The following is a 25,000-nucleotide window of genomic DNA, read 5'->3' as shown; positions in this document are numbered from 1 at the left end:
GAGCAAGCTTCTCTTTGTTGTTATCCTGCGGTAGCTACTGGAGCTATCTAACTAGCTAATGGCTCACTCTGGCGCATCTGTGTTCGCTCGTGCATGATTGCGCGTCCATGTACTTGGAATGGGTGGAGTCAGAATCAGCGTTGAAGGAGAGGGGGTAGGACCATTTGAGTTGTGTGTTTCAAAATCTGCTGGCGTTTAGCAAATCCCATACCCCACCTTTAAGTGTGTTCTATAACGATTGGAACGGGTCCAATCGGTGTCGGCCATCTTTGGCCAACACTTCACAGTTCTCTTGGTGTTTCTTGTGTGGGAGGACCTTAACCTGAACCTTAATAAGAGATGTAACACAAAATGTGTGCTTTTTCAGACCACTCACTGCAGACAAACCTCCCCGCCACCCACACACACACACACACTCATACAGACACACACACCACACACACACACACACCCCACTGTCTCCCGCTCACCTATCAGGCACCAGATGGCGAAGCGTATCCAGGTGATGGCGGAGAGCTTGAGCATGAGGTAAACGTTGACCAGCATGGCGGCGGCGGGGACGAAGGGCACGCAGGGCGCCATGTAGGGCAGACGCTTGGGGTTCTCGGGCTGCTGCACGATGACCACCATCAGCAGCGCCATGGCAACCAGCAGCAGCATCAGCAGCATCACCGCCCACCAGGAGCCCGCCCCGATGCTGCTGGCTCCTGGAGGGGGGGGTGGGGGGGAGGGAGAGAGAGGGGGGAGAGAGGGAGGAGGGGGGGAGAGAGGGGGGGGCAGGAGGGGGGAGAGGGGGGGACAGGAGGGGGGGAGAGAGAGAGAGAGAGAGAGAGAGAGAGAGAGAGGGGGGGGGGGTGGAGGGAGAGAGAGAGAGAGAGAGAGGGAGAGAGAGAGAGAGAGAGAGAGAGAGAGAGAGAGAGAGAGAGACAGAGACAGAGACAGAGACAGAGAGAGGGAGAGGGAGAGGGAGAGGGAGAGGGAGCGAGAGCGAGAGCGAGAGCGAGAGCGAGAGAGAGAGAGAGAGAGAGCATAGAACAGTAATCAGAAGGGGATTTAATCTAGAAAGTGTAAAACAAGCGTTCAGCGCACAGGAGGGGGCGTCTCACCGAAGATGACGAGGGAGCAGAAGGCGAAGATGAGGACGAAGAGGAGCACCACGCACACCTTCACCGTCCGCCCCGTGGCCGGGGTGGGCCGGTCCATCTTCCCGGGCAGGCCCAATCGGATCCTCAGCGTGTAGTACCGCGGGCCAATCAGCTTCTTCAGCCGGCGGGAGAGCCCGCCCTCGTCCTCCTCGGCCTCGATGCCGGTCGCCATGTCAACCGTGCCGTAGTTGGGGTGGCTGGCCGTGTACGCCGTCTTGTCGGGCTTCCCGATCAGCATCTCGTTGTCGCCGAGCGACGGGAGGTTCTTTGCGCCGCAGGTGTTGGTGGCCCCGCCCCCGGCCCCGGCCCCGCCCCCGGCCCCGCCCCCGCCGCCCTCCTCGTCCGCCTCGCTGGTGGGCGAGGCGGCGTGCTTCTCGCGCTCCGCCAGCACGCCCTCCCGCCGCCGGCTGTTCTGCTGCTCCTCCGACAGGAAGTTGACGAAGCCGTGGATGTCGCCCTCGGGCTGGTAGCGCAGCAGCAGCACGCACAGGCTCACCTGGGGGGGGGGGGGGAGACTGAGTACAGGTGGCTCACCTGGGGGGGGGGGGGGAGACTGAGTACAGGTGGCTCACCTGGGGGGGGGGGGGAGACTGAGTACAGGTGGCTCACCTGGGGGGGGGGGAGACTGAGTACAGGTGGCTCACCTGGGGGGGGGGGAGACCGCTGAGAACATCGAGCGCCCTCTGCTGGGGCCCCGCCCACTGAGGTCACTCATGGTCATACATACGATGTTCCCTACATGTTACTCCCGTATACCACAATGTAATGCGGCCGTATTTTTCCGGAGGAGAAGAAGAATCTGAATAACCGCGAAAACGAATACATTTAATGATGGAGTCTCCGGCTTTCGTTTAGAAGTGTCAACAATTTATCTGGGGTTCAACATAGAAAATGTAATCAATCCTCGAACAAGGAAATGTAACATTCAACATCAATACAACCTCCAGCTTTCCTCGTGAGTGCCCGGTTTGTTTACATGACGTGGGCGCGTCTGTCTGCGTCACACAAATACCCGGCGCGTTCACTGACGCAAATGACGCCTAGAAATGTTCGGCGTAGTGTGCGAGTTCTCGTTTGTTCGTTCCCTATATGGTGCACTATATCATGAACACTATCTAGGGAGTGGCGAGTGCGGGCTCACGGCGAGCGCGGGCTCTCGGCGAGCGCGGGCTCACGGCGAGCGCGGGCTCACGGCGTGCGCGGGCTCTCACCAGCGTGTAGGCCAGCAGGGTCCCGATGGACATCATCTCGATGAGGTCCCGGAGGCTGACCATGAGGGACAGCACGGCGGCCAGGCAGCCCGACACCACACACGCCACGGCGGGGGTCTCGGTGTAGGACGACACGTGGGCCAGGAACCTGGGGGGGGGGGACGCACCGACGTCAGACACACACACACGGACGGATACACGCACCCACACAAGCACACACGCACACATATACACACACACATATAAAATGACACTACCATTCAAAAGACTGGGGTCACTTAGAAATGTCCGCATATTTTAAAGAAAAGCAACGTTTTTTTTAGGTGAAGATAACATTAAATGAGTCAGAAATACTGTCTAGACGTTGCTAATGGAAACTGGAAACTGCTGATTTTTAATGGAATGTCTCCATACGTGTATAGAGGCCAATGTCCAGCAACCATGACTCCTGTGTCTAATGGAACATTGTTTAGCTAATCGTGTTCGAGGGCTAATTGATGATTAAAACCCTTTTGTAATTATGTTAGCACAGCTGAAAACTGGTTTCATGGAAAACATGAATTGTGTGGTTGGTTGGCCCCAAACTTTTGAAGGGTAGTGTAAAATGGTGAATGGACTGCATTAATCCAGTGATTTTCTGACCAGTGGCCGCTCAAAGCGCTTTACAATATCACCCAACATTCACCCGTTCATGCACACATGCACCCACCGACGGCGGAGTCAGCCACTATAGGCGACAGCCGGCTCGTCAGGAGCAGTCAGGGCGAGGTGCCTTGCTCAGGGACACCTCGACACTCAGCAATAAGGGGCTGTGGATCGAACTAGCGACCCTTACCCTAACCATACATTGTTTTTGGGCGCCATAGTTAAGGCGGCAGCCGTGAGTAGCTTAGGCAGCCGCCTAAGCTCTAAAAATCGATGGGAAACCCATGCGGGTGTCTCGAATGATGTGCATGCAAGTATAGAGACACCCTGCGGGTGTCTCTATACTTGCGTGCACATCATTCGAACGGGGCATGGTATCCTGGAGGGTCTCACTTGAAGAGCAGGCCGTCCCCGGCCATGGCGTAGATGATGCGCGGCATGGGGAACAGCGAGCCCAGCAGCGACACCGTGAGCCCGGCGATGGAGCCCGCCGCCACGATGTACTTGGCGAACATGCAGCCGTGCACGCTGAACATCTCCATGAGCGGCGCGTCCGCGTCGATCTCCCCGTACGGAACCATCAGCGTCAGGATCACCGACACCTACAGGAGGGGAGGGGGGGGGGGGGGGGGAAGAGGGGGAGGTGGGAAGAGGGAGGGTATTGATTATGCACAGAATGTCTCTCAGGTTCCTTGCAGACAATTCCTGCAGCGCAGCGTGGAAACCAGCCGAAAGACGCACACACTCAAACCATCGCTGACAATCGGATTAGTGCGGCTTTGAGCAGGATATCGCACTGCAGATTTCACCATGACGCACCTGTGTAAGAGAGTGTGTGTGTGTGTGTGTGTGTGTGTGTGTGTGTGTGTGTGTGTGTGTGTGTGTGTGTGTGTGTGTGTGTGTTAACATTATAAGGAGGATAAAACATCTACTGGTTCCTTTATGGTTCCTTTCTTGAGCTACAATGTGATTAGCCAACAGAGGTTTTATTCTCTTTCAATCACTTTAATATTTTATTTAATATAAGTCCTATGAACGGGTTTGACTGGCGCTACATTAATAAACTTGTCTTTCATGCATGCATGTATTCTAATGCGCCGGTACGCATGTTTGCGGGTGTGTTCCGCCGTGCATGTGCGCGTGTGTGTCTGTGTGTGTTCATGCGTGCACGCCTTCGTCCTCACAGTGCACGGTGTGTCTGTGGTGCAGTATGTGCGGTCGGTGTGGGGTGCGTCCCACTCACCGACACGTATGCGGTGAGGCAGGTGACCAGCGAGGCGGTGATGGCGTAGGGGATGGAGGTGTTGGGGCTCTTGGCCTCCTCGCCCGTGGTGGCGATGATGTCGAAGCCGATGAAGGCGTAGAAGCAGGTGGCCGCGCCCTGCATCACCTGCAGACCAGGAGGACCGCCAAACAGGTCACAGCAAACAGTCAGACCACCAAACAGTCAGACCAACAGTCAGACCACAATGCACTCAGACCACGACACACTCAGACCACAATACACTCAGACCACGACACAGTCAGACCACCAAACAGTCAGACCAACAAACAGTCAGACCACCAAACAGTCAGACCACCAAACAGTCAGACCACCAAACAGTCAGACCAACAACCATAAGACGACCAAAGAGTCAGACCAACAAACAGTCAGACCACCAAACAGTCAGACCAACAAACATAAGACCACCAAACAGTCAGACCACCAAACAGTCAGACCACCAAACAGTCAGACCAACAAACATAAGAAGACCAAACAGTCAGACCAACAAACAGTCAGACCAACAAACAGTCAGACCACAATACACTCAGACCACAATACACTCAGACCACGACACAGTCAGACCACCAAACAGTCAGACCACCAAACAGTCAGTGTTTGGTGGTCTGTGTTATATAATGACCAAAAGTACATTTCGGAAGTCATTACAGATACACACATTATTTGTGCGTGCGCACGCACACACGCACGCACGTGTGTGTGTGCGTGTGCGCGGGCACCTACCCCCGACCAGCCGTAGGGCAGGAAGCGGCCTTCGTCCCAGTTGTCCCCGTTGACGAAGAAGAGTCCGGCGATCATCATGAAGACCCAGACCAGCAGGTTGATGACGTTCAGCACGTTGTTGAAGCCCACCGAGTTCTTCACACCCAGCGCCACGATCACCGTCACCACCAGCGCGATCAGCAGCGCCAGCAGGTCAGGGTACGACTGCTCCCCTTTACCTGTACAGCAGCAAACACACAAACACACAAACACACAAACACACCAACACACAACGGGGTGAACCAGGGTGGGGGAAAACTTTTTGAATAAAAAGGGCTAAACCTTTTTTTAAACTTGACGAACAAAAATGTTTTGTTGATTCCCTTCCTGTCTATCTCACTCCAGCATGAAGCCTTATAATGCAAACAGAGATCTTAAAACAATAAATAATACTACGACTAATTGAATATGGCTGACGGCCGGGTTAAACCAAGGGGCGGGCCGTACTTAGCCCACCTCTGGGATAAACAAAGACAGGCTGGCGCAAAGCCATGATCAAAATCGTATGCATTATTGACTTTAGTTATTAAAACATCACCATCCATAAACCACTAAGGATTGCATAATAACAGAAGGACACACACAGACGTGCACGCACACACAAGCGCTGTCACGCTATTCTCCTCCAGGCAGCAACAACTACAGGAGTGACGCAATTATTAAATCCTCTTCTTTCCACTTTAACACCAGTCATCCCAGTGCGTTTCCACTCCCGTAAAAGCCAGCTTGCCATGCCCCCCCCTCTGCCCCAGGGTGTCATGTGACCCACTGTGCCATCACTGGTCAACAGGAAGTGGCTGGCAAGGCGAGGTCACTCAGATAGCGTTGGTGGAGGCGACTCTGTTACAGCATGATGTCCCACCATCGGGACAAACAGGTCACCTGATACAACGAGACGGCAGAGACAGGACGCTTCACACCACTGGGATCAGGGCCCTTTCAGTGGGACTGGCTTTGGCTTCTCCTTACGCTGGCATCAATCGTGGTTTAGTTGTTTACTTAATGACCCTGACCCGATGGTATCCGAACTATGGTTACCAACAATGATAGAATGACAACCTGTCTGACAGCATCACCTGAAAAAGGAGAAATAGTTTCCAGTTTCAGGTCCAAACATGAACTCTGCTTCCCTTGAACACTACGTGTCAGGGGATACGGCTTCTGAAACCACAGCCTAAAAGAAAAACTAGACTTAGGGCGCTCCGGGGGTACACCGGGTAGAACCCGTACCCTGAAGGTCCTCACCGCAGCGACCGGGGGTCATGTCCTCCCCTCTCTCTCCCATAACTTCCTGTCATACTCACTCCACAATAAAAAGGATAAAACCTTCGAAAATATATATATTTTTGTTTATAAAACCCTTTCTCCACGAAAGCCAAGCAGAGTTTTAACACGCCCCCAGTCTGTTAAAAGTCAGCAGCCATTTCGCCAAAAGTGGTCACTTCCTTATACCAGACCCCGCCCCCTTTGCTCGCTAAGCCCAGTGCAGGCCCCGCCCCCTTTGCTCACTAAGCCCAGTGCAGGCCCCGCCCCCTTTGCTCACTCATCCCACTGCAGGCCCCGCCCCCTTTACGCACCCATCCCACTGCAGGCCCCGGCCCCTTCGCTCAGACCCCGCCCCCTCTGCTCACCCAGCCCCGTGAGGGTCCCGATGTGTGTGATCATGAAGTGGCTGATGGTGTGATTGGCCAGCGAGTCGGCCATGCTGCTCAGGGCCGAGGCGCCCGCGGCCGTCCCGATCAGGTACTCCAGGATGAGGTTCCACCCGATGAAGAACGCAACGCACTCGCCCACCGTCACGTAGCTGTACGTGTAGGCGGAGCCTGTCGTCTTGGGGACGCGCACGCCAAACTCGGCGTAGCACACTCCTGTGGACGGGAGAAAAGAGTTAGGAAGAGAAAACGACCAGAACTGTTCTCATTTGATGCCTTTGGCTCGTTACTAAAGGACTTATTACATGGATGTATTGGACATTGTACCTGTGTGTAATTTCCTATTTGAAATCCCATAACGGTCTTTTAATTGTGTGTAAATTGTGCGGTTTGGTTTGAATGAAACATGTATTGTCTGTTTCTATGCTGCCCCCTTAGCAAGGTCTCTCTTGAAAATTTGATTTTTAAGCTCAATGAAACTTTTACCTGGTTAAATAAAAGGTCAAATGAAATATAATAAATAAAGAATCCAAGGCAAGATTTGGCTTTAAACTTTGTTTAAAACGATGGTATTTATTTGTGCTTGTGCCTTATCCAAATGGATAAACATTTTTGAACATGATGCATAAATGCAGCATAGAATAAGACAAATTAAAAATGGACCCCTACAAAAATTCCAAAGGAAAAAAATACCAAAAAATAATTATGTTTTTATCAGCTTCGGTTTTATGGCCGAGACTAGCACATTTATTTGCCACAAAATAATTAAATAAATATTACACTTTTACGAGGCCGAGTGCGCTGTGGAAGGTGATGTTGCCATGGCTACGTGGGTTATGGGTATCACCTCCCTGTTACCTCTCAGCTGTAGTAATATATTAATATATAGCCGCCAGCATATGTCGTACTTTTTAATTATAATTGCTCAATGTTACGGATAGAGTAGGAATATATTTTTTATATATGTTGTTTATTTTAAGTTTATTATAGATAGAAGATACCGGCATGGATGATTTTCTAATAAAGATTTTACTGTTACCAGTCACTGTCAAATATTTACTGTATGATATTACAATAATTCAATTTAATTATTATCATTTACTGTATAATATTAAATATCTACTATTACTGGTTATTTTACAGTTTAACCAGTCAGAACTGGAAACATCCTCTGGCCAGAAGAACACAGGCCGAGCTATTCCTGTAACAACAGCGGCTGAAATATGAAGTGAGCGTGAGGACGGCCCCTGGCTCCACCTGCCCTCCTGATGCCCGTCCTGTTCTCAGTGCGGTGTGATTAAGGGGGTTGTTAACATGGATCATTTGTATCAGTTTACTGCTGACAGCTCTTTGCTCTGCGGCCAGTGTTAGAGTCTCAGGGCCGGTCCATCAGTCCTCTGTGTGGGGCCTCTCCTCTCTGGCCTTCAGCGTGGACGCTGTCTGTCTGGACACACTGTGTGTGTGTCTGTGTGTGTGAGTGGGAGAGAGTGAGTGAGTGACAGAGAGAAAGAGTGTGTGTGTGTCTGTGCGTGTATCTCTGTGTGTGTGTGTGAGAGGGAGGGAGGGAGGGAGGGAGAGAGAGAGAGAGAGAAAGAGGGAGAGAGAGAGAGAGAGAGAGAGAGAGACCAAGTGTGCATGCATTGTCTGCGTGCGTCTGTGTTTGTCTGTGTCTATGTCTGTGTGCGCGTGCGTGTGTGCGTGCGTGCGCGTATGCTTGCGCGTGCGCTCGCGCGCCATCCTCACCCGACAGTATGGACGCCACGGCGGCGATGATGAAGGACACGATGACGCCCGGCCCGGCCATCTCCTTGGCGACCAGCCCGGACACCACGTACATGCCGGTGCCCACGCAGCTGCCCACGCCCAAGGACACCAGGTCCACGGTGGACAGCACGCGGGCCAGCCGGGGCCCCGGGGGGCCCGCCGCGGCGGCCGAGTCCAGCATGGACTCCACGGGCTTGGTCCGGAACACCCGGGAGGTGAAGGTGTTCCAGGCGGCCCCCCACTGCACCCGCCGGGGGTCCAGCTTCTCCATGGTGGTGGTCATGACCCGACCGAAGGGTCAAAGGTCAGACGCTTCAAACGTTGTGGTGTTGTTTCGGCGATGGGGGGGGGGGGAGGTGGGGACTGTTGGGATCCTTCTCTCTCTTTCGCTGCCTCGGTCTCAGTAGACGGGGGGGAGGGGGGGGGGGCGAGGACAAAGAGGGTCAAGGGTCAGATGTTTGTGAGGGCGAAAGGTCGTGGCATCGGTCCGCAGGGGCACAACGTCACCGTGGCGATCGTGTCGTCTCTCTTATCTCTCTCTGCCTCAATAGAGAAGTGGAGACAAGTGAGGGCAGTCAAAGGGTGAGGGATCCTGTCTCTCTCTCTCTCTCTCTCCTCAAAGGGGGGGCCCTCTGGTGAAGGGGTTCAGGTCAGTGCGACGGAGCTGTAGCCTCTCCTTTCACGGTGCGGCAGAGAATCTGGAAAAAAACAAAACAAAAGCGGAGCGCATTAATTTGTGTGCGCTGATTTCCCCGTCACACAGTGCACCGCGCTGTCATTGTTGTGGTGACATCTTGCTCGTTTTGACGCGTGGCATACGCTGCGACGAACCCTGGCGCACCTGGTTACCCCCGTCACTATGGCGACCGGCCCTCGTTAGCCCAGAGGCTGCCTGCTGGAGAAACGGATTCAGTGGATGTGTGTGTGTGTGTGGGTGGGTGTGTGTAGGGGAGAGTGTGTGTGTGTGTGTGTGTGTGTGTGTGTGTGTGTGTGTGTGTGTGTGTGTGTGTGTGTGTGTGTCGGGGAGAGTGTGTGTGCGTGTGTGTGTGTGCTTAGAGTGCATTATTTGCCAGTCACACACACACACACACAAACAGTGAGTGCGATTTAATTTCAATAAGCAAACTAATGCAATGGAAGCAAGCGGGTGGAGGTTTTGCCTTGGTTTTTACACACACATAAACCCCTGATCATGACTGCATTCTGTCGTCTTCTGCTGGCTTCAGGGAAAGGGTTCGAGAGGTCATGTCAGGCGACTCAAAATGTAAATAAAATAACTTCCTGACCGTTGATTCCGACAGCTTTTAGCTATTGCTAACATCCAGGCGCCCCACAGGTGAAACAGCAGAAGGGTGTTTACAATGGGACTGCTAAACGCTAGCTTAGTCAGGATGCACATCTGGAGAGGATCTCAACAGCCCTGTCCTCCTCGCTGACCTCACACACACTCCACCATGTGAGGGTCTCTGTGTGTGTGTGTGTGTGTGTGTGTGTGTGTGTGTGTGTGTGTGTGTGTGTGTGTGTGTGTGTGTGTGTGTGTGTGTGTGTGTGTGTGTGTGTGTGTGTGTGTGTGTGTTCAGAATATGAAGGGATTACCATGAGGGGGATGAGCCGACTGCTAAACAGCACAACAAATCTGTTCCTATTCAGACTGCTGCTATGCATCCCCTTATCAATACGTGTGTGTGTCAGACAAGTGATTGTCTGTTGTCTATATTTTATGTTTCGGACCCCGGGAAGACTAGCTGTCACTCGGCTGGGCTGCTAATGGGGGTCCTAATAAATCAAATCAAATCAGATGTATACAATTATTGTGTGTGTGTGTGTGTGTGTGTGTGTGTGTGTGTGTGTGTGTGTGTGTGTGTGTGTGTGTGTGTGTGTGTGTGTGTGTGTGTGTGTGTGTGTGTGTGCCTGTGTGTGCGTAAGGAAGCTTTTAAAGTTCATTATAATGAACGGGGCTATGCTTCAGCTTTTGGTGCAGTTTTGAAAGCAGAGCTCGTTAATTATTCACAATTTACACACAAACATGATGTTTCCTGCGATGGAACATTATAATTAATTCAGGAATAACATTCTTATCTGTATTACATTGCGTATGAGGCAAATCTATAGTGCCACCATTCTCAGTGGTCACACTGGGCCATGTCGACCAGAGAGAGACACACAGAGCGACGGGAGACAAAGGCCAGAATAATTCAATTTTAATCAACAATCTCATCTGAGACAAATGAAGCCGGACAAAGTTCCAGGCCAGCAGGGGGCGCTCCCATCCCCAGTGAGGGGGGTCAATTTGTTTTATTTTATTCACGTTTTGTCAAATTTCGTCTCCTCCAACCCCGGTTCGTCCATGAAGAAGAGTCAAGACTCAGAAAGTGTCGAGGACGAACGTTTGAAGCCGTAGACAAGGTTTTGTAACGCGTTTCCGGAGACATACGTGTCATGTTTGACTAGATTGTCAACTGAAGATGGAAGATACACAATTAAATTGAATTATTATTAAACTGCATACTTACTCAAACTCAGGCAACGTCATAGGTTATCAATCTAACCCATTTTATCACTGAACAGAGAAAAAGAATCTCAATAAAGATCTAGCAATTTTCTCGGCATTCGAGACGGGGAACGATAAAACTCATTCCAGAATTAGGTTCTGCGCTTTTATTTTGGCGGCAGTATTTCACCAGTAATAACCTGGTCGGCCAGATGACAGTCAGGAGGTTTTATGAGGGCTACATGTGCTCTGGGTAAGACTCCCCTCCCTCAGAGAGAACACAGCTTTGTCTCGCCTTCATCTCGGTATTTATGTGCAGCACAAATCAGCCCAGACCACACGCCCAGGGCTGAGCGGAACAAGCGTGCTCGCACACTGTTGATACCTTGTTTTAAGATATTTCATAGATGATGTTTATCTTTATCTTTTTAAGGTCTCTCCAACTTTATTTAGGAGACATAGATGGTCTATTCCTAGACGTGACGTTCTTGGTTTTCTTTCTCGTTTTCAGAGACGACTAGACGCCACACAGAGGGTGCACTGCAGTGTTTACAGTCAAGTAAAGACCCCGCACGTTTGATCATATTGTTTCAGATCTTTAGTGCACCAAAAGGCCGGATTTCTTTGCTTGCATGTTGAAAAAAACTTGAGTGTCTCCAGATATCCTCACACCCCTCATCACCATCAATATCATCACGATCATCATCGACGTCGCCATCGTCATCATCACCATCACTATCACCGTCCTCCTCACCCTCGTCCCTGTCCCCCTGACTATCCTCAGCACCACCCTTATCTTCCTCCTCCTCCTCCTCCTCCTCTTGGTACAGCCTGTCCGCGCTGCGGCGCTGATCCGTCAGAAGGAGCTCCAGCCCGCCCTAATCGTGCGTGACTCAGCCGCTGTCAGTGGTGTCGGCCTGATCTGGATTTACTGGACCGGGAGCTGATTGAGTTCTCAACGCACTCAGGACCTGCAGTGTCTTAATCCCACTAAGAGCCTTCCCCACTCTCAGTCCAACCCAACCTGGCAACCCCAGAACCAGCCAGACACGGGCGCCCGGGCCCAGACTGTGGCCCTGAGGACGGCAGTCCTGGCTCAGGCCCCGCCTGGCCCGGTTCACCACTGGGTCACAGACGGCAGGAAGGAAGGCTAACTCATCATTATGCTGTAAAACGCCTTAGTCATTGAAATGTGAATGTCTCTACAGGGAGTCTGTATCCCCCACTCCCTCTCTCTCTCTCTCTCTCTCTCTCTCTCTCTCTCTCTCTCTCTCTCTCTCTCTCTCTCTCTCTCTCTCTCTCTCTCTCTCTCTCTCTCTCTCTCTCTCTCTCTCTCTCTCTCTCTCTCTCTCTCTCTCTCTCTCTCTCTCTCTCTCTCTCTCTCTCTCTCTCTCTCTCTCTCACCACTAACAGTAAATGGCACCCAGCCAGCAGCACTGGAGTTGATCAAGCAGTTCCTTGCTCTTTATTTTTCATCCGTCCTGCTGGCAGCGGGTCTCCAAGCCGTCTACCTGTCAAACCTGTCTGTCTCTCAGTCCGTCTGTACTGTCTCTCAGATTGTCTGTCAGGCCGTCTCATTGGCTGTTTCTACAGGTTTGATCAATCCCTCTCTTTCCTTGTTATCGTACGACGATGAAAACTGACTTCCGATGGTGCACAGTCCTTCAAAAACCGGTTGCATATTCAATGTGTGTGTTTGTGTGTGTGTTTGTGAATATGTGTGTGTGCGTGTGTATGTTTGAATGTGTGTGAATAAATGTGTGTATGTATTTGTGTGTGTGCGTGCCTGCGTGTGTGCGTGTGTGTGTGCGTGTGTATGTCTGTCGGTCTGTGTTATTCTTCAGTGTGTATAGACGTCGTTATCCACTTTGTGTTCAGGCACTGTTCCAGGCTACTCTGTTGGGGGGGATTTATGTGCTTGGTTGCAGCACCCTCAGCAAACGGCTGTGTCTCCTGGTCCACATACTGCAGTCTGTCCCACAGCAGCTCCACTGCAATCTACACCCTCCATCATACAACAAGGCCTCGGAGAAACTGTAAATATATCAGTATAGTAACTACACCCACCATCATACAACAAGGCCTCGGAGAAACTGTAAACATATCAGTATAGTAACTACACCCACCATCATACAACAAGGCCTTGGAGAAACTGTAAATATATCAGTATGGTAACTACACCCACCATCATACAACAAGGCCTTGGAGAAACTGTAAACATATCAGTATAGTAACTACACCCACCATCATACAACAAGGCCTTGGAGAAACTGTAAATATATCAGTATGGTAACTACACCCACCATCATACAACAAGGCCTTGGAGAAACTGTAAACATATCAGTATAGTAACTACACCCACCGTAATACTTTATTTATCTAGAGCATTTATAGCATTCATCTTATATTATATTGCCTCAGAAACTGTAGCCACTATACTTTATTCCCTCGTCCCAGAAAATATAGCATCCATCTTATTTTCTATTGTCTCAGAAACTATAGTGACCATACTATATTCTAGTTTCTCAGAAACTATAGCAACCGCAATCAATTATATTCTTTCTGAAACTATAACAACCAAACTACCTTCCATTCCCTAAAATAACGATAGTAACCACACTACACTCAATTTCCTCTCCATGGCAACTGCAAGAATCTGAACTTTTTACAGAACCTGCAGAAATTCTATTATTAGTGCTATAGCGTTTGTACTTTGTACCTATTTTTTTATAAGTACGTTTCCTGCTTTCTGTCAATTTCCGTAAACTGGTTCATGCAAGAGACATGAAACCTGGCCGCCATATCGATGTTGGCAACCGCAGAAACATTATCCCCATGATCAATCACCAAACGTGATACTGCTCCAAAGGTCCAAAGGTCACCACTAACATTTCTACAACATGGAGCTGATTCCACATTTTGTGCATTGCCTGTCATATCAAAAGTCTTGCCGACAATCTTGTTGAATTGGCATTCCAAAATCGTGACCGTTGCAACATGTTGTGATATGAAAGACGTGGTGATTGGTTGTCAGGACGTGCCCCAATCATGTTATTGGCTACCGGTAATCTGTATTTCTGTGGAGAAAGTGTTGTGTGTTTCTGTAGAGAGTCTGATTAGGCTGCCGAGAACAAGGAGACGTTTGTTGGATGTGATTGTGTTGCTGCTGGGATAGGCTTTAGGCTTCAAGCGAACCCAAGAAGGGCACCGAAACTTCCATTCTGATAGACAAAATAGTCTAAAGGGTCCATTTTTACCTTATGTGTGCATGCTCTGAGACGCTTATAATAAACGATAAACTAATATTCATTTTGTCCTTGACACACACAAACGCACACACATATATATGGATACATAAATATATAGTGTACACACACACACAGTTGCTGGCTACTTTAATTATAAAAAAAACTATCTTTGTCCCAGAAACTACGGCAACCGTAAGCTATGATCCCACAGAAACCATAGCAACACAACGTCCTCGGTCTCTCACCCAGGCTAACAAAACAAATATACAAATACATGGGCCAAGCCGTCTGCCCACCTCACTGGATGTAATTGAGTTTTCATTCCACGTCAACACGGCACAACCAGAGACACGGGAGCTCCACTCCCGCAGCTTTCAGACCGAATGAGTACATCTGGTGCGTCCATAATTAAATTAGCCGTTAGTGACGACTATTCAAATGATGTGGGAGAGCTGAAGGATCCAAAGCCCATTCTCCGGCTGCTTTACTCCCCACATGGCCTTGTAGGCGATGGGGTTTGGGAAGGGGTTAACAATCCACGATGAGGAGCCTAAAATATAATTTGAGAAATTATAAAACTATTTGTTTGACCTTTGCCCCATTTGTGTTATTTTCATTAAAAACTTGATTCGGTTGCTCTCTTGAAAAATAAATAAAAGATGCTGACAAATGACCCTGTATGGAAGGGCAAAGGAGCAACGACTATAAACAACTCTTAGAGGCGCCCCCTCTGGCTGGTGAGTGAACTGCAGCCTGCTCCAGCTGAGTGAGAGCGCAGCACTGTGCGGTCCTTGCGTGACAATGACATCCTAAACTCATTTTATTCATAATGATGAAGACACTTTAGCTCTAAACATATGAAGGGAGTGGTGTGAGTGGATATAATGTACATTAAAGTCATGCCATTTTTCCAGGAACGATAACCCCAGTTCAAAAAGGCATTAGCACGCAGGCTGGTCTACAAGCTGTTTTACACAACTGTTCACAAATTGGCCGATTAAAGCATTTTCTGCGTGTCACATCCTATACATCGTCCCCTCAGCACGACAGAGAGTGAGAGAGCGTGTCAGCTCAGCCTGGTGGTGGAGTGACAGCCATGATTGATGGCTGGGTCTGACGCCGCAGGTGGCCATCTTGGCTAACGAAACCCAGCGAAAGCCCCGCCCTGTGAGGAGGCATGGGGGGTGAAAACAAACAACCCCTCCCCCTTCCTGCTCTCCTTTTGGCTCGTTAACCAATGATGAACCCCTGGAGAGTAAAAGAGTGAATGGAAGAAGGCACAGCGGATGGATTTGAAACACACACACGAATCACCAGGGTTACAGGAGATGATTGAGATGGTCACTCTCTCAAATGTGTGTGTGTGTGTGTGTGTGTGTGTGTGTGTGTGTGTGTGTGTGTGTGTGTGTGTGTGTGTGTGTGTGTGTGTGTGTGTGTGTGTGTGTGTGTGTGTGTGTGTGTGTGTGTGTGTGTGTGTGTGACAATGTAACAAAGCCCGGGATCCATAACTACTTCTGTATATAAAGTAACGCCGTATGTGCCTCAGCTAATTGGACAAGCTACACGCATCCCTTAAACCCGCTGAAACACCTCTCCCTCTTCCTCCTTCTCCCTCTCTCTCTCTCTCTCTCTCTCTCCCTTCTTCTCTTCCTCTCTCCCCTCACTCTCTCTCCCTCTCCCTCTCTCTCTCTCCCTGTGTTGTAGTGTTTCCTCTGTATCCCGTGCAGCATGCGTGCGGTCAGTACCCTGTATAACCTCGACCGCGCCACAGTCTACTGTACTGCACCATGGGCCCATCGGTCTGGTGGGTTACAGATAGTTCCTAACGCAGTGTCAAGGAGATACTTACTGTACCCGCGCCGTACAGAGAGGGCCGTACAGTGAGGGCCGTACAGTGAGGGCCGTGCAGTGAGGGCCGTGCAGTGAGGGCCGTACAGTGAGGGCCGTACAGTAAGCCCGTGGTGGATGCTGCCCCGCGCTCCCCGAGATGACGGTAATCCCCTCCCGGACATCGATTCCACCCTCGCCGATCGCACCCATCACAGCAGTCCACTCCCGGGTTGAACTGTGGTACTTCTCTCTCTCTCTCTCTCTCTCTCTCTCTCTCTCTCTCTCTCTCTCTCTCTCTCTCTCTCTCTCTCTCTCTCTCTCTCTCTCTCTCTCTCTCTCTCTCTCTCTCTCTCTCTCTCTCTCTCTCTCTCTCTCTCTCTCTCTCTCTCTCTCTCTCTCTCCCTCCCCCATTCCTCACCATGGTAACTGCGTGGCAGAACAGAATCCCTCCCTCCAATTAGAAGTTTTCCCGGGTCCCATGGGGACTTTGATTTATAACAGGCTCAGCACTGCGGAAAGAATGTAAAAAATTAAAAGGCCAAGAGATTGTCAAGGCGGGTTTGTTTCTAGGCTCGGTCTTAGTAAACACATCGGTTTGTTTCTAGGCTCGGTCTTAGTAAACATATCGGTTTGTTTCTAGGCTCGGTCTTAGTAAACACATCGGTTTGTTTCTAGGCTCGGTCTTAGTAAACACATCAGTTTGTTCCTAGGTTCGGTCTTAGTAAACACATCGGTTTGTTTCTAGGCTTAGTGTTAGTCAACACATCGTTTTTTTTCTACGCTCAGTGTTAGTCAAAACATCGGTTGATTCTAGGCTCAGCCTTAGTTAAACACGCATTGGTTTGTAAGATAGACCTTAAGACAACATGCCCTCGGTAAACCTGATGGGAGGCGGTGGAGAACAATCATGTTTGGATCGATCGATTAGGGTTTGGGAGTCCAAACATCCTGTACTCCCAAATTATAATATTTCATGGTTGGATAACTGTATCATAATTCCTTTTCATCTCGATCAATACAACACGATACAATATTTCCATGCAAAATTAGACAAGATGGATGCTATTCAGAATGTGTATAAAAGCAAACCTCTGCACAAAGAACACTAACTAGCAACAATGCCGTAATCACGCGCATCACAATCGATGGTGTACTCACACACGCACTCGCACTCGTACAGAGACACACAAAACCGAGTGTGGGAACAAATACAGCAACCGATATAAACTCTGTCAGAGATCACAAACACACAGCTTCTTCTGAGGTTAACATAAAGGGTCTCAACAGCTTTCTATACCGCAGTTCTAACCTTTTCAAGACTCCAACCCTCACCCATAATGTTAAGCATTAGCACGACAAACAGTCAGTCAGTCAAACAGACAAACAGCCAAACAGCCCGACAGACAGCCAAAGAGCCAGACAGCCAAACAGCCAAACAGCCAGACAGACAGCCAGCATTAAAGCCAAAGAGCCAGACAGCCAAACAGCCAAACAGCAAGACATACAGACAGACAGCCAGCCATACAGCCAAAGAGCCAGACAGCCAGACAGCCAAACAGCCATACAGCCATAGCACCTAGAAAACACGGTCTTTGTGAAGGGCGATACTGGTGCAGTCTTAAAGGCAACAAAGAGACGCACACAGCAAGGCAGGGCTGGGAAGGAGAGAGCGCCCTGAAGAGTGATAGCAGAGGAGAGAGTGAGGTAGAAAGAGTGAGAGAAAGCGTCTCTCTCTCTCTCTCTCTCTCTCTCTCTCTCTCTCTCTCTCTCTCTCTCTCTCTCTCTCTCTCTCTCTCTCTCTCTCTCTCTCTCTCTCTCTCTCTCTCTCTCTCTCTCTCTCTCTCTCTCTCTCTCTCTCTCTCTCTCTCTCTCTCTCTCTCTCTCTCTCTCTCTCTCTCTCTATGGAGACTAAAATAACAAGCATAAAGTGGGCTGCTGACAATGATAAAGTCAATTATGTAACGTGTGTGTGATTCCGTATGCATGTGTGTGTGTGTGCGTGTGTGCGAGAGAGAGAGAGTGAAAGAGAGCGAGAGAGAGAGATAGGGGAGGGGTCCTTAGTTTGAAATAACCTTTATACGCAAGCAGGTTGAATGACGTCAGTGGGAGAGGCAACCCTCCCATTCATAAACCCAAATGGCTTCTGTGGACGTGTGTCTGTGTGTGAACGTGTGCATCTGTGTGTCTCTACCCTATGAGTCACTCTATATTGTCTAACAAATTCAAGCCTGTAACGATTACACAAAGTAAACAACACGCTAACCATGTTTACCATCAATCTGCAATGAGGGATTATTCGTTATACAATACTTAGAAGGAAGAACACAATATATCTTTACAAACATATAGTATATTGTAATATTTACCTTGACTGAGGGGTCTGATGTCAGCAATAGTTCAACTTACATTAACTCATGTTTGTTTATATCTGTTAGAGGCATAAGAGACTACTAGAAATGTCCCTTTGTGAATGTGCGTGCGTGTGCGTGTGCGTGTGTGTGTGTGCGTGCGTGTCTAAATACAATAGATCAACCCATCTGGAACAGAACTGGAAGTACACATTTCCCCTATGGTCATTAGATAATCAAACATATTTGAAGCAAACCTAAACTCATACTTTAACATCATTCAGTTTGGTTAAACTGAATTAAAGGCGTGCGAAAACCCAGGGGTTAAAATGTCCTTCAATAAAAAAACTTAATAAAATAAAAATGAAACTCTAATTAATTGATAAGAAACCCTTATCCATTACTTTGACCAGTGATCACACAGTCTCTGACCGATTAGAGTTCATTGTAAATGAATTGTAGCGTTGTTGTTAGCCTGCTGCGTTAGCCTGCTGCGTTAGCCTGCTGCGTTAGCCCCGTGGAGCCGCCACTGAGGTTGAGCTCACTGGAGAGCTGTTCAGCACCATGGCCAGCGCCAGAGCACAGAACGAGCCAATAGAAGAGTGCTACAGTCAGATGGAGGTGAAGAGGACGGACAGGGAGGAAGAGGAGGAGGAAGAGGAGGAGGAAGAGGAGGAAGAGGAAGAGGAGGAAGAGGAAGAGGCGGATGAGAGAAGAAACTAAACGAAAGAAAGTGAGAGGGAGAAAGAGAAGCAGAGATCTGACCATGTCACCAGGGATTAGCCCAGTTCTAGAGCAGGGCTTTCAGAGTGCACACGCACGCACACACACACACACGCACACGCAAACGCACACACAGACACAAACACAAACACGGGCAGACATACGCGAACATGCGCACACGCACAGACACACACGCACAAACACGCAGAGATATGCACACCTACATGCACACATATGAAAAACCACACAAACAGACACAAACACAAAGACACACACATCCACACACAGACCTACAGGGCAACTTTCGTTGGCTGCATGCAGCTGTCAGAATGCATGAATAGGATCAAAACAAAAGACATTGATAAACAGACAGACTGTTAGATGTGGATATACGGTGATAGATGAGATAGATTCATAGTGCTAGATGGAGACTTGTGATATAGATATACAGACAGACAGACAGACAGAAAGATCCATAGATAGATAGATGAATGGCTCAACGCTTCTTTGCCCCCATCTCACGCCTTTGCTTTTCTCCTCCTCACTAAGACAATGCACTCATCGTCACATCTCGCTATTTTGTTCCCGCCCTACGCACGCATCACACACGAAATCGAACGCACATCCTAACACACGCAAAGTGTAGAACGACGATATGATGTCACCTTCTCAAACCCATGGATGATGAGGTGACCGAGGGACTCACCGTCACAAACACTTTGGCGATGGTTGAAACGTCCCACCCTAGTCTGTAGTTCCGAGCCTCTCTCTCTCTCTCTCTCTCTCTCTCTCTCTCTCTCTCTCTCTCTCTCTCTCTCTCTCTCTCTCTCTCTCTCTCTCTCTCTCTCTCTCTCTCTCTCTCTCTCTCTCTCTCTCTCTCTCTCTCTATTTTTACCCTACCTCTCTCTTTCTTGGACTCGACCAGCCAATGCTCGTGTGTAGGCTACTGCAGATCTAGTCAGGCGATAAACGACGCAGGCGTCCTGGACTTCCCGTTTATCGCACGTCGTCCAGGTGAGACTCAGCCTCGCCGTCACGAGGGGAGCATCGTTTTTTTTTCTTTATTTTAAACTATCCCGTCGACCCGAGCGAGTTTAATAGTCACCGCTGGGACGGGGCGGGTAACTGCCGCCATCGATTCGCCATAGTTCCCAAAACGATGTACATCAAGAGGACGGGAGAGGATGAGAGCGAGAGAGAGGGAAAGAGAGAGAGAGATAGAGAGAGAGGATGAGAGAGAGATAGAAAAAAACGCACTCACTGTGACCCGCGGGTGGATTATAACCATCTGTGATGCTGCAGTCCGTCCGGGGCAGCGGCGGCAGCATCTCTGCAGCTGCACGGCGCGTGCTCGGTAGAGCGCGCGGGTCGAAGGGAGGGAGGGGTTTGGGGGGGGGATGACAAACAAATAAATAAATAATTGGAATGATTCAGGGGCGTCACGTGACCGCAGAGATCGCGTGGATTAGTTTTCCACTCTACTTCCTGGTTCTCCTGCCACGAGCCCTCCACACAGAAGAGCGAGCCGCGCGCGCTTGCGTCGGGCACGTGCCTGCCACAAGCCTCAACTTTCATATGGAGTCGACGTCATTCAAAGGAATAACACTGTTAAGTAGTAGTCTTAGATATATAAATACATAAATATATTTTTTAAAGCCATATGGTGAGTGCATCATAAAACTTTATTGCCGACACTAACGTCCAAATAGACATACAATCACATACAGTGCATAAAACAAAAATACATTGTAAAAGGTGTTATATCACCTAATATTAAAAAAGTGCTTATGCAAATTCAGTAAAAAGGCATAAAATAATAGCAGTAAAAAGTGGCAACTAAAAGCATGGCTTACACACTTCCTATAAAAGACACAAATACCAGTGTTTCCACATTTAGGATTGGTATCTAACAGAACTACAACTTGGATTGGTCAACTGTATAATTGTATATTATTATTATGGGACCCCTGCAGTCTACATATAAACTTAGACATGCATACTTCGATCATGTTCAGTTGTGCATGTTTAGTTTTTCTTGAAATAGCCCTATAGTTGGAGGTGTTTTGCAGCTGCTCTCAGGATCGTATAATACAGTTGCATTAATATCTTGTCATCATCGTGTCAGATGACAAAATCTCAATCGACTGCTGTATCGCATGACAGGTTGATTAAGATCGTACTGCGCGGCTCAGTATTCACACGGAAGCGTCGAAGCTGAGCGGGACGATAAGGTTAGCGGAGAACAAGGGAGAGGCCTGACCGTGATTGGACACTATCTGGACACGTGACATTTGGCACGGACACCTGAGGGATTTTGAGGACATTGGGACCCACCCATACACAGCACCCATCGGTGTCATGGCGTGGTGGTGCCATCGGTGTATACACTGTTGATACATCATTAATTTGCACTTCATTAACTCGCATCATTAACTTGCATTTTTCTCAAAACAAACATTCAAAGCAGGCTAAGGTATAAGCCCTATTTATATAGCCTATATAGATAGCCTATTAAGCCAGGTGTGTGCATGTGTGTGTGTGTATGTTAATGGGAGTATTCGCATCTGTGTGTGTGTGTGTCTGTTTGTGTGAGTTTGGCTTCTGCATCTAAACAAAGTCTTTCCCTTGCAACTGACCACTTCCTCCTAGCCTGCACCTTTCCCTTGTTTGTGTGTGGGTTATTTTGCGTGTGTGTGTACATGTTAGGGATTGGGAGCGTGGATTTATAATGGCTAGCAAACTGTGGAATAAATGTATCCACGGTTCATTTGTTCTTTCCTTCCGTCTTTTCTTTATTATTTCTGTGAAGTCCTTTCTTCTCGTCACTGATGGTGATGTGGATTTTTCCATCAGTTTTTCTGTGTGCAATTTTGTGTGTGTGCGTGCGTGCGTGTGTGTGTGTGTGATGACTCACTATCACTGAGAGCCACTACCCTTAATCCAACACTGCTCACTGATGTTGAGGTTACTTGGCCACGGGGCTCCAGCGACCTCTTCATGTCTGTCATCAACACACACACACACACACGATCAAACTAACACACACACCTACACAAAACACACACACTCCCAGCCATTTGTCAGATCCGGTTGTGGATCACAGCTCCCTGAGTCCTCTGAGGGGCTGAACTAACCCCCAGGAGAGGGATTCACCCACGTGTGTGTGTGTGTGTGTGTATTTGCCAAACAACCTGTTTGTGTGCCCACTCGTGTGCTCATTTCCTCAGCTCCTTCAGCAGATAGGATTCAACGACTTCCCTCTGTGCTATCGTCCTCTCTGTGTACATGTCCCACCAATGAGCCCTCTGTGTCCCACCTGTTGCCTGGTAGCTTATAATGGAGGCTCCACCGCACCCATGAGCCACATCCAGATGAACGCCATCTAAGGCGGGCTCACCAGCACCCCACCGCCTCCATGTATTATTCAACACTGGGTAGTTTCTCCCTCTCTCTCCAGCCTGCTGTGTGTCTCCATCTCTCTCTCTTCTTCCATCTCTCTCTGTCTCTCAGTATCTCTCCCTAGCTCCCTGTGTTTCTCCATCTCTCTCTTCTCTTCTCCTTCCATCTCTCTGTCTCTCAGTATCTGTCTCTCAGTATCTCTCCCTCTCCAGTCTCCCCCTCTGTGTGTTTCTCCATCTCTTTCTGTCTCTCTGCATCTCTCCCGAACCAAACTCTCTCCCCCCTCTGTCTCTCTTTTATACATACATACATACATACATACATACATACATACATACATACATACATACATACATACATACATACATACATAGTGAGAAGTGAAGACACAATCTCTCTCTTGCAGCTCAGGCCTGCAGATGACGAATGCTTCATTAATTAATTAGAATATTCAAAGTAGACATGGGATAATGGCAGAAGGTCGAAATGTGTAACATTTCAACTAGATTAAAACGTCATATCGGTAGTCAATGCTGCTTGAAAGTGATTTAAATCTAGTCATCAATAAAATCACATCCTATAACTGATATATATCATTACAAAATGCTAGCCAGCCAGTACCTCTCTCTTTGTTTAAAGAGATGTCAACAGCTCCAATAACCCTCACCCCCCCAGACCCAACTGCTATAGAGTCTCTGGCTCAGTCGTACAACTCACCGTGTTCAAATATCAAATCACCGCTCGCCTACTAAACGCCAACTCACATTTAGAACATGTGTTCTAAATTTGGAGCAAGAAAAAAAATAGTTCCTTGTTAATATTCAAATCTAATCCAACCATGGCAGCTTTTTATTTAGTAATGACAGTTTGTGAGAATGGGCCTTGCTAACCGTTAATATGAACATATGTGATCTCGGTTTGCCACCTCATGATCAAAGCATGACACACTTATAAAGTCATGGTAAAAACACTAGCAGGAGTCGTAGTAGATGGAGCAGTGGGTAGTACTAATATTAACAGTAGTTATAATACCGGTATCTATCTTGGAAGAACTAGTAACAGCGCTAGTAGATTCTTCACATGTACCAGACATAAAAAAGAAATGGATAATACTTTTCTCACTATCCCGCAGTCAAAGAGATAAAGTACACAGGCACAACAGAAAAAGACAAGACAATTCCGTACACTAAAGTAAACAATAAAGTGCACAACAGCTAAAGACATTTACTAATCTAAAATAAACCATTAAATAAGAGTCTACTATGTATATGTATGGGTAAGAAAGTAGCAGCAAAAGGTCGTTATAATAATAAAATAGTCAGTCATAGCGGCAAAAGTTATATTGTATGATCTATTGGAATAGTGAAAAATATATACTGTAATAGTACAACTAGGAGCTGCAGTAAAAGGCCTAGTAAGGGAGTGACGGTGTAAACAGTGAGGTCTTTGTTCAGAGCGGGGGGGAGGGGGGGGGCTAAAGGCTCGGGTCCCAACACCCCAGTGAGGGGCGGAGCTACACGCGAATGACAGCGCTGGGCGGAGCTACATACGAATGACAGCATTGGGCGGAGCTACACACAATTGACAGCATTGGGCGGAGCTACACATGAATGACAGCATTGGGCGGAGCTACACACGATTGACAGCATTGGGCGGAGCTACACATGAATGACAGGGCTGGAAGCCGTCACTTTGAGGCTCACCGCCGCTCCCCCAGCATGCTTGGTGCGCAAGTGTGCCGCAGATGTGCTACACACACACACACACACGCAAGCACGCACACACAAACATACCCACGCATATTCATATTCCACCACACACAACCACACGCAAATAATCACATGCACACACGCACACAGATAAACACACATATTCAAATATTCACACACACACAGGCTGTCCTGTGGGCAGAGGCTTGCAGAGCTGAGACTTTGCTCATCAATCAATCAAGCATAGATCATGATCTTAAATCTGAATAGTGCCTTCTTGTAATGGGACATGAGGTTGGACCCAAGAACAGCGCAGACCGAGACAGAGCGTCGGAACAGTTCAACGGTTTTATTGTCCAAAAAAGAGAATTCAAGCTTACTGGAGACCGACAAGGGGCGAGCAGGCAGAGGGGTCAGGGACAGAAGGCTGCTCAGGTTACCAGGACAGGGACGACGAGGACAGGGCAGGGACAAGCAGGGTCGAAGCCAAGGAAGCAATCCGGGAAAATAGTACGAGAGAGCTTTGCATGCTGCTAAGGACAATCTGTCAGAGGCTGAGTGGAAGGAGTGGGTATAAAGAAGTGGAGGGAACACAGGTGAAGGTGGTTCTACTGATGAGGTGGGAGGTGCAGGCAGGTGATCCGGAAAAGTACTGGCATGGCTGTCAATGGGATGGAAAGCCAGGAGCGGATCGGACACTTCCAGTCTGTAAAGCAATGGACATGGTCTTTATTGCTTCCCTGAGATACACAGATGACAGATCAACTCTGGACAGAGGACAGAGAGAGTGG

The 25,000-nt window shown here is 48.8% G+C and overlaps 2 protein-coding genes across 4 annotated transcripts in view; one reads left to right on the top strand and one right to left on the bottom strand.

Annotated features, from left to right (window-relative positions):
• The window catches only part of slc7a14a (solute carrier family 7 member 14a), a 22,302-nt gene extending 1,828 nt beyond the window's left edge, over window positions 1–20,474 (bottom strand). The window contains exons 1-9 of one of the 3 annotated variants that reach the window (XM_030357439.1): window positions 20,363–20,474; window positions 8,441–9,159; window positions 6,677–6,913; window positions 5,007–5,224; window positions 4,245–4,391; window positions 3,395–3,603; window positions 2,357–2,504; window positions 1,107–1,641; window positions 471–707 (exon numbers count right to left, since the gene is read on the bottom strand). In XM_030357439.1, coding sequence (XP_030213299.1) covers window positions 471–707; window positions 1,107–1,641; window positions 2,357–2,504; window positions 3,395–3,603; window positions 4,245–4,391; window positions 5,007–5,224; window positions 6,677–6,913; window positions 8,441–8,744 — 2,035 coding nt within the window. In that variant the 5' untranslated portion in view covers window positions 8,745–9,159; window positions 20,363–20,474. Of the gene's footprint in view, window positions 1–470; window positions 708–1,106; window positions 1,642–2,356; window positions 2,505–3,394; window positions 3,604–4,244; window positions 4,392–5,006; window positions 5,225–6,676; window positions 6,914–8,440; window positions 9,160–19,807; window positions 19,896–20,358 lie in introns of those variants that run through there. The other 2 variants (XM_030357441.1, XM_030357440.1) reach the window with 2 other exon arrangements.
• Window positions 1–25,000, top strand: part of LOC115544457 (uncharacterized) — a 993,561-nt gene that overhangs the window by 189,569 nt on the left and 778,992 nt on the right. The gene's annotated exons all lie outside the window — the stretch shown is intronic.

This window comes from Gadus morhua, chromosome 5 (genome assembly GCF_902167405.1).
Source record: "Gadus morhua chromosome 5, gadMor3.0, whole genome shotgun sequence".
NCBI classification, from domain to species: domain Eukaryota; kingdom Metazoa; phylum Chordata; class Actinopteri; order Gadiformes; family Gadidae; genus Gadus; species Gadus morhua.
Note: the sequence above shows the minus strand (reverse complement) of the source record. Positions and strands in the feature narration are given on the sequence as shown.